General features: G+C 36.2%; 2 protein-coding genes across 6 annotated transcripts in view; one reads left to right on the forward strand and one right to left on the reverse strand.

Annotated features, from left to right (window-relative positions):
* The window catches only part of LOC127867914 (NAD(P)H-hydrate epimerase-like), a 124,071-nt gene that overhangs the window by 88,881 nt on the left and 21,354 nt on the right, over positions 1–13,836 (reverse strand). The window contains exon 1 of one of the 5 annotated variants that reach the window (XM_052409433.1): positions 4,402–4,497. The exons of 2 other annotated variants lie outside the window; for them this stretch is intronic. The gene's annotated coding sequence lies outside the window, so the exon portion shown is untranslated. 2 more of the 5 variants (XM_052409435.1, XM_052409438.1) reach the window with 2 other exon arrangements.
* LOC127867923 (uncharacterized) lies at positions 979–2,667 on the forward strand. The gene is made up of 2 exons (XM_052409448.1): positions 979–1,562; positions 1,801–2,667. Exons 1-2 carry the CDS (start codon positions 1,296–1,298, stop codon positions 1,888–1,890), a joined length of 357 nt encoding a protein of 118 aa, XP_052265408.1. The 5' UTR covers positions 979–1,295; the 3' UTR covers positions 1,891–2,667.

Consider the following 13,836-nt stretch of genomic DNA (forward strand, 5'->3'; position numbering starts at 1 on the left):
TACATACATCGAAGATAATAAAAGCATTCCTTAACTTAAGATGATTCCCGAAAACAACAAACTGCGAATGAAAATAAGTTTATATAGAAGAACCAAAATGGAATGGTTTCACAAAAAAAATGCAATTCATTACGACATGTAAGGGTGTGCGAAGGTTGTGTTATGACAACTACATGTACACTCATCAAAAGTCTTTGAAGGACAGCATACGTTGGACATGCACACAGAGGCGAGCCTTTTCCTGCAAGGGTGCGCTGACTTCGGACATAAACGTGAGTAAACTAAAATGAAAGAAATATTTTACCGAATATATTGCCGTTATGTCTGTCCCGTATTAATTTATTGTGTTCAGCGAATTATATAATTGTCTGAATTTCTTATTTTCTCAACTACTATTTGCTTTCAGAATATGTTTGTATAAGGAAAATGAAAGAAATATTTTACCGAATATATTGCTGTTATGTCTGTCCCGTATTAATTTATTGTGTTCAGCAAATTATATAATTGTCTGAATTTCTTTTTTGCTCAATTTCAATTTGCTTTCAAAATATGTTTGTATAAGGAAAATGAAAGAAATGTTTTACCGTACAATAAGTCGTATATCCGTTTTTCAGTGTACCGAGGTGCGTTCGTTGATAGGCCACTGTCATGAATTCGAACCATCGAAAACAGCCGGGATGATACTCAGGGACGATATCATTGCATCAGCCAGTGCCAACCCTGCTCAGCAAGGACTGATTTTAGCAGACAAGCTGATTCAACACCCAGTTGAGGTGAGCTCATCTTCTATGTTAACTTTAATGAGTATATATAAATATGTGTTTACATCCAACGTGACACATCTTTAGCTCTGATATAAAGCATTTAAACATGTGTATAATATTGTGACAAAATAAGAAGTAAGATGTGGTGATATATCGTCAAACATCACAGTAATAACACGAGTGTGGTCAGGTCTGCTTGCAATACGAACTAATCGCGGTTTCGACTATGTATCACATGCAGATGTAATCAGTCAATAATAAATATAAATGTTTTGGTTCAAGGTTAGAGTGGCAGCAGGGAATAAAGAGTCCTTAAAGCGTGCCATCAGACGGGCTTAGAGAGGCACCGTACCTGCAGAACCAGAGACGATCTCGTCCATACCGTTCCCACTACCCGAATCGTATACTACTACATCTTCTGACAGTAACGAGCGATTTCTCATCTATGACAACAGCTTTGAAACTGCACGTGTATTAGTATACTGTAGTCGTGTCGGGTTAGAGTTGCTGGGCGAAGCAGATACGTGGTTTATGGATGGAACGCACTCGACAGCGCCACGACAATTCGCACAGCTGTTTTGCATCCAGGTGCCACTTGGAAAAGGACACGCTACAGCTGCATACGGTCTCCTACCCGGCAAGCAGCAAGAACATTACAAGGAGTTCCTCACCGTCATCCTGGATGCTTGTCTACGGGAAGACGTGCGACCATCGCCGTCAACTGTTATTATTGATTACGAGACCGCAATCCATAATGCAGTACTCTCGGTGATACTTAGCCAGAACATCAAAATCCAGGTACATATGTATATAATTTATTTCCGTTAGTTTTGATTTTGTAAGGTTGTTTCGAAATATAAGAATTGTCTCAAGTCTTTGTATATTGTCAGGAAATTTCTTGAAATTGAAAGCTTCATTATAGGTCGGGTGTCTTTAGTGTACAATATAATGACATTTAGAAGCTGGATATACATTGTTGTTATATACACCGTCGGCAATGAAACAGATTTGTTGATGCTTATATTTTATTTTATAGGGTTGTTTCTATCACCTTACCCAATCAACCTGGAGACGCATACAGAGCGAGGGTTTGCAGGCTCTGTACCGCGAAGACGAGGCGGTATGACATTTCTTCGGTATGCTGGACGGTCTGGCCTTCCTACCAACCCAACTCGTGAACGAAGGCATGGCGCATCTTAGGATGCTCGCCCCAGAAGCCCTAATGCCGGTCATCGATTACTTTGAAGCCACGTATGTGACCGGTACATACCGCATGGTGATGTCAGCGGGAAAGATGAGGTTTAGAGCAGTTCCATCGCGATTCTGCATGGAATGTGAACACGGCAACAATCAACGGCGATGCCAGGACTAACAATGTGTGCCAGTCTTGGAACTGCGGGTTCCGACAGTTGGTTGGTCACAGTCACCCGTCGTTGTGGAAAGTGCTCGAGTGCCTCCAGAAGGACAACGCCAAGGTAGAGGCAGATGCCCACAGGCACCGATCTGGACAGTCTGTAACCAGGAAGCGCAAGAAGGCCACCATCGCTCACCAATGCCGCCTCAACAGGCTGTGCACGAAACTAGAAAACAAGCAGCTACGTCTACCAGAATTCCTGGCTTCCATCCGAAACTGTGTGCGTTTAGTTTAAGATGCAGAGTTCCTAAACATGGTAGTGACAATTCGACGTTCTGATTTGCTTTAAGGAATTTATGATATGTACTACGTTTAATGTTGGCTTTACATTACAAGTATAAATTTGCTAGATTCATGTGCTTTATTTAATTAACAATTAATAACAATGGCTTAGTTATTTCTATGTTTTGTCAAATCTTGATAAATACATGTTTTAGTTGATAATAAAATCATTTACAGGACTGACATTACAACTGGCTTGCATTTTCCTTGCCCCAATATATATATTGTTAACAGTATGTTTCCACTAATTGTTGACAGTAAAAAAAAAGGTGTGATGATAATGCCCGTTTTATAGTACGTTTATTGTTAAACTGTGATTCCTCGTCAATCTAAGGTAATCGCTTATTTAATCAGGGGTGGCGAAATCAAATGTCCGAGTTGCCCGAGTCGTACATTTGCTTGTCTGGGCAACTGATTTTTTTCAATTAAGTTGTCCGTGGACAACAAGTTTTTTAAAAGTCGGCTCCAGGTATACAAAAAAATACATTGTATTAAAGCCGTAATTAAGTTTTATAAAACCGGATGTTGACATGCGATTACATTGTCAGTGCTATTTGCGGAGCAATCAAGCTAAAATACGGGCACTCTTCTGGGCAGTGATCTCCCCTATTCTATAAGAGACCAGGAGCATGCCGCATTTTAAACATACGACCCAACTGTTAGACAGTGTACAGACTGGTTTCTTTATTTTTACAATCAGACGGAAATAAAAAGTATCAAAGTAAGATCATCAAAACACGGTCTACCTTGTTATTTAAGACGACTTTAATGGTGAAAATGGAACATTTAGTTTTTTTAAATCTTCAACAGCAGAGCAGAAACCCGAAGCTTTGAGCAGTCCACCTCCCAAAAAAACTAAGAAAGATTATGATAAAAAATATGATCTAAGTAAATGCACCAGAACTTTTCAAGAAACTTGGCTCAAAGATTTTCAATGGTTACCAGTTGATGATAATTTAATTGCTACCAGTAGCGGCGCAGAGCCTCAGTGACTGATGAGGTCGACATATTGGACTAGTTTAATTTGTTAAGATTACGATGTACTTATGTTCAACACATGTTTTAATAACACTAGCTTTGCAAGATTAAAAGTTTTAGAAAGTCTTTATATTGTTTAAAATATACTGCTATAATGAATGTACTATTGAAATACAGCTATAAACAAAACTAGCAAATCATACTGATTTTGGTATATTCCACATTGTTTTACATTAATCAATAAATGCGTTTATAATTTATATAAACATTAACGGACAAGTGTAGTTCAGCAACGGACAAGTTAAACTTCCTAAATGGTTGTCCGTCGACAAGTATAGTTTTTTGAGATTTCGCCACCCCTGCTTAATGACCGACTTCAATAAAAAATAAAAGCCGAGTTAACCACGCCCGCATACGCATTCTCTTTACCGATTGGCCAGCGAACATCACAGTTTGGCGCCTGGAAAGCGACTTTCTCGCTATGCATCTGTGTATTGTGTCAGCGCACACGAGTGTGTAATACGGCTTGAATATAATTACGCACGTAATGTTATCTTTATCAGTGGATTATCTATTACCTCTAGGGTATAACCGGTCACCAGTACAGATTCTCCGAGATCAATAGTCGTTAATACCTAGCTCGCCCCCCATTTTCTCAACGGATTTGCGTGATTCTTAAAATCAGTCCTTAGCGGAGATATTACTCCTATTTTCGCAATGTCTTTTAGGTTTTTTTGACGTTTAAATTTTTTTTTTTCAACCTAATTAGCGGATTAGACTAATCCAAACGATAAAGTCCAACAAGGTGTCAACTGTCTTAAATTATTGGTAACAAAAACAAACATTAAATGTTTCTTAGCTTACAATCGGGTGTCGTTTGTCCGGGTTTTCAATTTAATCGGGTGCCGATTGTCTGGGTCGACAAATGTACCGGGTGCCGTTTGTCCGCCTCAACAAACTTACCGGGTGCCGTTTGTCCGCCTCAACAAATTTACTGGGTACCGTTTGTCCGCCTCTGCAAAAAAACACTGGGTGCCGATTGTCCGGGTGCCGTTTGTCCTACAATCATAAACTTGACATGGTTATTGACAAAAAATCAAGGGTTCTCTATAAGTGTATATTGCCTAAAAGACCACTTGGTACCAACTTCCATGTGTAATTTATTGCCAATTTTGCCAATGGGGTACAATCCACTGATAAGAGATAGAATGTTGTTTGTATCCAATATTCAAACCATGTTACATTAAGTCGGGTATACTGACATAGATATATGACTGAATATTCTCAGGTTTATAATTTTCCAGTTGCCAAACTGTGCTGTTCACAGTCCAATAGTTTAAGGATGCTTTTTAGGGCGATGTTAAAGGCGGTTTTAACTGACAGTGGACTGTTATTTTTCATTAAATGCAGCCATGAAATTACCCTTTATCGCAGATTGATAAACAATTAAGGCGTCACAGCATTTACCTTTACACAATGTAAACAGTAAATAAAATAGTACATTTAAGACGGTTTCAGGCATCATCATCACATTTTTGTAATGTTAACATTTGTTACTAATGAAAATTTAATTGTAAACTGGTATTATTGCATAAACTCTATCTATAATGCCCTCTGGCGGGGTGCAGAAACTTGGCAAAAGGAGGGCTTGAACGGGAGAAATCGTGTATTAACAATGCGATTCACGTGCCGTTCAAGCCCTGTTATGTGTTTTTCATATCCATAATCTGATCCACGCGCAGTTACTTCCCTTCTCCAGCCTTTGACAACTTTCCAAGCATAAATGGGGAACTGAATAGGCACCAGTTTCCTCATGCATGCAGGGATAATGACTATTTCAATCCACTTTTCAAGTTATAACATCTGCACTCTCTTGACAACAGCTTTATTTTATCGGCAAGATCAATGAAGTTAAGGTTATTTACTCAACATTTTCAAAAGACTATGCTGTAAATGTAAGTTTTTATGTACCTTCAACGTTCCTGCTGTAAATTCCAAAATAATTCCTCATTTCTTACTTTGCGCGACTGCATTTCAACTTTGCATTAATCTACTGTTTAAACACATTTTAAATCGAAAACTGCCTATCCGAAGTTAAGGCCTGTCATTTCGAATGATGACCGAGTGAGGCATATGTAAAACACAACCTTGAACTATATTGAAATAATCGAATTATTTTGTCGATGTTGAATGAACAAAACATATTGTTTTCAATGTTATTTAAAATTATTTTGGTATGTGTGATTTGTTTATGCAATAATAGCGAAAATACACATTTTCTCGAACATGATCATCTGCGGGCGCTCTCAAAATCCGTTCCTGCCCTCGTGCTGTGCACTCGGGCAGGAACGGATTTTTCGAGCGCCCGCAGATGATCATGCCCTCGAAAATGTGTATTATCCCTATATAGGCAATAAATTACTTATGGCGAGTAAGTTGTAAAAAACAATACCAGTATACTGAATCATGTCAATTTATAGAACTGATTTACACAGTTTTCTTGAGCCATGTGAAACTATTTGCAACTTTATCTAAATCTTTGAGTTACTTCACAGAAGACCTTATTGACCTTTTTTCTAGTTTGTCATCCTTTGAATCGTTGTCATAATTTCTTTTCTTTGTAATTATTTCTAATCTTTGTAATTATTTCTAATCTTTGTCATTATTTCTTTTCTTTGTCACTATTTCTAATATTTGTCATCATTCTTTTCTCTGAATGTATGCAATTCATTACACAATATTTTAAAAGACTCTGTTAGTCAGCCACTATTATTTGAAAGAGTGACATCCTTTTTGTACATTTTTCTGTACATAACAAATACAATTCTAAGCTATTAATCAATTGAACCATCTTAAATAACTCTTTTCAAATAGGTTATGTTAGCATTTCCGATCATCAAAATTGCCAATTGCAATCTAATCTTTCAGCTGGAAAATAAAGTTAAACATAAACTTGACATGGTTATTGACAAAAAATCAAGGGTTCTCTATAAGTGTATATTGCCTAAAAGAGCACTTGGTACCAACTTGTATGTGTAATTTATGGCCAATTATGCCAAATGGGGTACAATCCAGCAGGGCTTTTTTTCAACTTTTTGGGAAAATAGCCCATGGCTTTGACATTGGGAATTTCATCGGCATTTTCAAGAAATCGAGAAAATATATTTGGATTTAAAACTACATGAATGACATCAGCATCTTTAATCACAAACACCACAAACACCATCATGATCTACATTTTTCCAACTAATAAGCTCACACAAAGTCTTCAGTCACATCAGGCACAATTTTATAGGAGGCGCTTCATCTACTTCTGGAAAACTACTACTTTCAACATGTTGAATATCAGTCAGCACTTTGCATTCGGAAATCAACGATGACGATGCAAAAGAGTCACTTGTTATTAAATTACTATCATTAACAATGGAAGGAGTTTCGATGGGAAGACTTGTACTTCGTGACGATGTTTGTTTATTTAATGACACTTGCTTAGAAAAAATCAACAGTTTTCGTTTTGCCGCCAGGTTTTTGCTTAGGAATCTTTTTCACGTAATATTTTGAATTGCGCGACATCTTTGTTTTCCATTCAGCCGAATCACAAAACGCTTGAATTTCATCGCAAATATAAAAAGCGCCTGAACAACAAGTAGAATATCATGCACACGAATAATGGTGACGTTATCCAAATCGAGGTATAGTCTTAAACACGTACGAGACCAGATCGGACTACGCTTTGTGAAAAGGCGAAACAGCCGATGTCATTAGTAATAGATAAAAGATTCAAACCATGTTACATCATCTTGTATACTGACAAAGGTATATCACTGAATGCTTTTTAGGGCGATGTTAAAGGCGGTTTTAACTGTTGACTATAGTTTTCATTAATTGCAGCCATGAAGTTACCCTTTATCGCAGATTGATAAACAAGTAGTCACAACTTTTACCTTTACACAATATAAACGATAAATAAAACAGTACATTTGAGACGGTTTTGGGCATCTATGATCATCACATTTTTGTAATATTAACATTTGTTACTAATGAAAATTTAATTGTAAAATGGTATAGGCAATTAATTACTTATGGCGAGTAAGTTGTATAAAACAATACCAGTACATTGTATCATGTCTATTTATTGAACTGATTTACACAGTTTTTCTTGAGCCATGTGAAACTATTTGCAGCTTTTAGTCCCTTTGTGCTCATCATGATCAACAGTGAATACCATTCTCTATACATGTATATTTCGCAAAACCAAGTTTGAATAAGATCTCAATATTGTTGCTGTTGTCTACAATATTCCACGCATGGAAAGCGTGCATTTAGCAACAAACCATGTGCTGTTATTAAATAGAGACATTCAACCCAGTACATGCAGTATTTCAGACTGAAACATTTACATTGGAACAAGTGCACAAAATGTGAGAGTATTGACCCATAGTACAAACAATATATGTCAATAAAAATCTATAATACAAGACAGTACATGTATTTTTAAAGAGCCTAAAAACACTTGACTACATTATTTGGAAAGTACATTTATATAAAATAATTGGAAGAGGGAGATTCGGAAGGGGAGCGGCAAGGAGTTACCCATTGCAAGACTCACCCCATCAAGGGCATGGAGGAGCGTCTGAAAAAAAATCCTATGAAATGCTTTCAGACATTGTATACCTTTACTGCTTATACATTAACATGAATAACAAGACTATTGCCAAGCAATATATGTCCCCTACCGGCTCCACCATTGTCAGAAATTCCACAATTGTCAGATTTTTTTAATTTATTTGTTGCCATAGCAACCAGAATTTTTGACGTAGGAACAAAATGAAATGACGTGCATAATGTCCATATTGCCATCTATCCCTGTTTCAAGTTTCATGAAAAAATATGAAGAACTTTTAAAGTTTTCGCAGGATCCAGAAAACCATCATTTCTAGCAGTATTTCTAGTCTATTTGTTGCCATAGCAACCAGAATTCTTGACATAGGAACAAAATGAAATGAGTGCATAATCTCCATATTGCCATCTATCCATGTTTAAAGTTTCATGAAAAAATATGAAGAACTTCTAAAGTTATAGCAGGATCCAGAAAGTGTGACGGACAGACTGGCAGACGGAGCGCAAACCATAAGTCCCCTCCGGTGAAACCGGTAGGGGACAAAAATGACATTAACATTAATTAAATGAAGCATTTAATGTTAGGTGAAAAGTATTTTATTAACATGTGATACCAATAATTTTATTGTAATAATTATGCTGATATTCAATATTCTTTGTTAGTCAAAGCGGCAGGTACACTCATATATAAATCAACTTTGCTTATGATGGAGGTCTTCATCGAAATGCTGCAATTTGGCTACTATATTTGTTTTCCTTAGCGCCAACCTGGACTAAGTGTTATACTGTCATACATGCCATAATTTTGCAAGCCAAAGTTTCTTTTAAATTGTCATTTGACCTTGAAACAGGACCGCTTAAAACAATATTTGATTTCACTCCATTATTCATACTCAAAACAATCCACTTACTTTTTAAATCAAATTCTACTCATTACTGCTGAACAAAATGTTATTAAAATCTTTATTTACAAAAACGTTTGCCATTTTCTAAAAATATAAAGTAAATTGAATTCTGGATTATGTTTCTATTTTATGTTGAAAGATTTGATGTTATTGATGTCCAGGATTGAGACTTCTGCCTCTGTAACTTCCATTAACACATAACCCAATGTGTATTACGCATTATGTCAAGAAATGTAACAGGATGCGACAAAATCCTTGCAAGGCCAAAACAAACAGATAATGTGTTTTGAGGTAAAATCATAAATGGTTCGGTAGTTTCGGGATAGAGCTTTCTTGGTGTTTTTAAAGCATAACACCTAGACACATTTCCATATAAAAACATTAAAAATTACCTCAATTTTGAACAAGAGTGCTAAACTGTCAAAAGGTTTTGGACAACTTGGACAACTTGATAACTTTACCATGACCCATATTTGAACTTGACCTACGTATCATCTAGACACAACTTCTGACCAAATTTGATGAAGATTGGATGAAAACTATTTCAATTACAGAGCGGACACCATGCTAAATGCTGGAAATGCACTAAGTGACCTCATTACCTACTTTTTGACCAGGCATGACCAATATTTGAACTTGACAAAGATATCATTTTGACAACTTCCAGGGCTATAGATAACTTTTGGGGTATATTGGGTTTTTCACCCCCCCGGTTTTTGACAACAATAGGGTTTGTGTAAATTAGATAGAGTTTTAGCAAAAATGTTCACCCCCTATTTTTGAGCTTAAATGGGTTTTTCAGCCCCGTTTTTTTAACTCAATTGGGTAATTTAGGGAATGACATATATAATATAATAAAAATCTACTAAGGTTACTATATTATTTATACAAATGGAATTAAAAAGGTACCTGTACATAACAACAAACAATACAAATGAATTTCTGTTCAAAGTTCATTTATTTTTGCGTTAAATAAGACCGAGCTCTTGAAAATTGCTGCACAATTGATGAAGTTTTGGCTGTTCAAAGCAATGCACCCCGTTTTTGGATCATTTTGAGTTGATTACATTAAAAATGAAAGTAGAAATCGGACGGGTCTACAAATAATTTCAATAACACCCCAAAGATTGATAACCGCTTGAAAGACTGTCTAATCTTTTCTTCATAGGACAGCATATAAAATATCCGGTACATTTTTGTACGGAAAATAACCAGTCTAAAAAATACGCCCAATGTTTGTAAGAATTGCGTTTCGTGACGCAAGGTTTTTTACGGGAATTACGTTATTAAATTTGTATTTGCGTTTTTATACGCTTTATTTTGAATTTAATTACGTTGTTGGTTATTTTAATTGAGTAATAACGCAAGAACGCTTGTTATCTATAGCCCTAAACTTCTGACCTAATTTGGTGAAGATCAGATCAAAACTACTTCAATTAGAGAGCGGATACCATGCTAAATCCTTGAAATGCACTAAGTGACCCTGTGACCTAGTTTTTGACTCAGCATGATCCATATTCGAACTTGACCTAGAAATTGTCAAGATACAACTTCTGACCAAGTTTGGTGAAGATTGGATGAAAACTACTTCAAATCCTTGAAATGCACTAAGTGACCCCCTTGACCTAGTTTTTGACCCAGCATAGCCAATATTCGATCTTGACCTAGATATTGTCTAGATACAACTTCTAAACAAGTTTGGTGAAGATCGGATGAAAAGTATTTGAATGAGATAGCGGACACTGCTGTGGACACCGCCCGCCTGCCCGCCAAGGGTGAAACTATTATACATCCCGTTTTTAACAGGCGTACAAAAAGGAGATATACTGCAAACCCATCAAAGATAAAAATCTAAGGTTTCAAGTGTTGTCCTTAGAATTAAGGATCAGCTTTCCCAAACAATCAACCTTTGTTTTGGTCAAAGAGTCGATCACTGCCTATTGGGCAAATATAACACCATATAAACTAGGCGTATCAATGTACCTATTAAGTTTCATGATCCTAGGCGTAAGCATTCTTGAGTTATCATCCGGAAACCATTTTACTGTTTCAAGTCACTGTGACCTTGACCTTTGACCTAGTGACCTGAAAATCGTTAGGGGTCATCTGCCAGTCAAGATCAATGTATCAATGAAGTTTCATGATCCTAGGTGTAAGAATTCTTGAGTTATCATCCGCAAACCATTTTACTGTTTCGAGTCACTGTGACCTTGACCTTTGACCCAGTGACCTGAAAATCAATAGGGGTCATCTGCCAGTCATGATCAATGTACCTATGAAGTTTCATGATCCTAGGCGTAAGCATTCTTGAGTTATCATCCGGAAACCATTTTGCTGTTTCGAGTCAGTGACCTTGACCTTTGACCTAGTGACCTGAAAATCAATAGAGGTCATCTGCCAGTCATGACCAATCGACCTATGAAGTTTCATTTTCCTAGGCCTAAGCATTCTTGAGTTATCATCCGGAAACCATTTTACTATTTCGAGTCACTGTGACCTTGACCTTTGACCTAGTGACCTGAAAATCAATAGGGGTCATCTGCCAGTCATGATCAATCTACCTATGAAGTTTCATGATCCTAGGCCTAAGCTTTCTTGAGTTATCATCCGGAAACCATCTGGTGGACTGACCGACCGACCTACCGACAGACCGACATGAGCTAAACAATATACCCCCTCTTCACCATATAGTTAACCACATAGGTAACACATTGATAATATATTCACTGAGGATAATTAACCAATTGTTTCTGTATCAGAGAACAATGGTATGTCTATGAATCCTGAGTTATACCTCAATACATGCTTTGAATAATAACAAAACTTTAAATAAGTTCTAGAAGCATGATACAGGCAGATTTAAAGGCTGAAAAGTAAGAATTGTTACTTCATCCATATGGTTGACACTTCAAGTATTGAGCTTTGAACAACAAAAAGTTATAACCATTCCTGGTATAAAATATGCAGAATGCAACACAATGATTTGACAATAAAATTAATATCTGGTTGTAAAGACATAATCCAGGAGACCTTTGTTTCTGATGAAATTTTTATTTTGTTGATGGTTCAAATAATTTAGTGATAAGATCATTTGTGTTTGTTAGCATTTCTTCCCAATTGTGTTGTTGTTTCCTGAAATTCATTTTTTTTTTTACTTTTAAAGGAAATTTTTAAAAACCAAATGCATTACAAAATGTGTAAAACAAATGGAAAAGGGGCAATGTGCGCAGGCTTATCAGGGACGACACTTTCAGCTTTTATGGTATTTTTCGTTAACAGAAAGTCCAGCTCTTCTTAGCAAAAATCCAGTTCAGGCAGAAAGTGTTGTCCCTGATTAGCCTGTGCGGACTGGAATTGCATTAAACCTCCTTTTCACAGAGCACAGCTCCAATGCAGAATCAATACACATAATGTAGGTAGGTCTTAAGCCTTGAGCCCTTAAAGAGATGCAAATCAATTATCAGTAACTCATTTTCCAAAAAACCCATAAATTGTGATTTATCATTTACTGAAATTTTGTTGCAAATGTCATGAATATAATCATATAGTAATTACCTGGAAAATGTGTTTCAATCAATTGTTCAATGGTACATACATCTGGACAAAATCAACTTCTTTTCTATCTTAACATATATTTTTTCAGCATAGAATTTTAAAAAAATATGTGTTTGTGAAACACTATGCCCCCCCATATATTTGACCTTTGACCTTGAAGTATGACCTTGACCTTTCACCACTTAAAATGTACAGCTTCATAAGATACACATGCATGCAAAATATGAAGTTGCTATCTTCAATATTGCAAAAGTTATGGCAAATGTTAAAGTTTGACGCAAACAAACCAACAAACAGACAGTGCAAAAACATGTCCTGCAGTATATAGACAGGGGGACATACTTAATAAAACAAACTTTTTTTCAATGAAAGATAATACAACTTTTACATTCATTGGGAGATGGTCTGACAAATTGACAACTGACAAGATTCCTGAAACAAATTGCTCTTTTATTTTGGCCTGACAATCATTTTATCATCTAATCAATAACTAAACTTAACACCAAAGCAACTATGATGCTCAGCCATATCTGTGACAAATGAATTTCTCTGCAAGGACAGGTTGAACAATAGCATCAAAATCAGGTGACAATGGTTTCATCAAACAGTCTTAATCATGTGACAACAGACCGCAGACATGAGGTAATGTCGTACTGAAGCCAATGAATGGACGCATAGAAAGTCAACTTGACAGGAAAATGATCATAGTAATATGCTGTCAACAAATACTCAATATTACTTGGAAATCAGAATTCCTAATACAATTTCCATGTTATCACTCACCACTACTTTGAGAAAAAAGAATTTTCCCTGTGCTGCATTTGAATATATTGAATTTAAAAGTAAAACCTATCATTTAAGGCCTTATTTACGTATTGGGGGATTTGTTCAAGCTAAGGGCTGTAGCCTCCAAATAAGAAGGTTGGTTTTTGAAATGTTGCATTTACAAACAGTTCGAAGAAAACTTCAAATGATTTGTTGAATATTACCATACTGGCAAAACAATTTGGCGTTTTGCCGGAGAAGACATTTTGCAATAAATAGCGCTTTTATATAAAAGTGACAAAGGCCTCCAAATTGCCACATGTCCTAATATCCGAATCTATAATAATGTATTATTATCATTATTATTATTACTATTATAATAATAACAATTTCATAGACATTTTGAAAAAGGGTTGCATCTTTCAAAAAAAGATATAGTGACCTGAAAATCAATAGGGGTCAACTGCGAGTCATGATAAATCTACCTATCAAGTTTCATGATCCTAGGCATAAGCGTTCTTGAGTTATCATCCGGAAACCATTTTACTATTTC

The sequence above is a fragment of the Dreissena polymorpha genome, chromosome 2 (genome assembly GCF_020536995.1).
Source record: "Dreissena polymorpha isolate Duluth1 chromosome 2, UMN_Dpol_1.0, whole genome shotgun sequence".
Taxonomy (NCBI): Eukaryota; Metazoa; Mollusca; class Bivalvia; order Myida; family Dreissenidae; genus Dreissena; species Dreissena polymorpha.

Excerpts from the sequence above, each read along its gene's own strand:
- LOC127867923 (XM_052409448.1), top strand. The coding sequence starts at position 1,296 with ATGGATGGAACGCACTCGACAGCGCCACGACAATTCGCACAGCTGTTT. Across the intron at positions 1,563-1,800 it reads GCCAGAACATCAAAATCCAG|GGTTGTTTCTATCACCTTAC; the intron begins GTACATATGTAT and ends TTTATTTTATAG.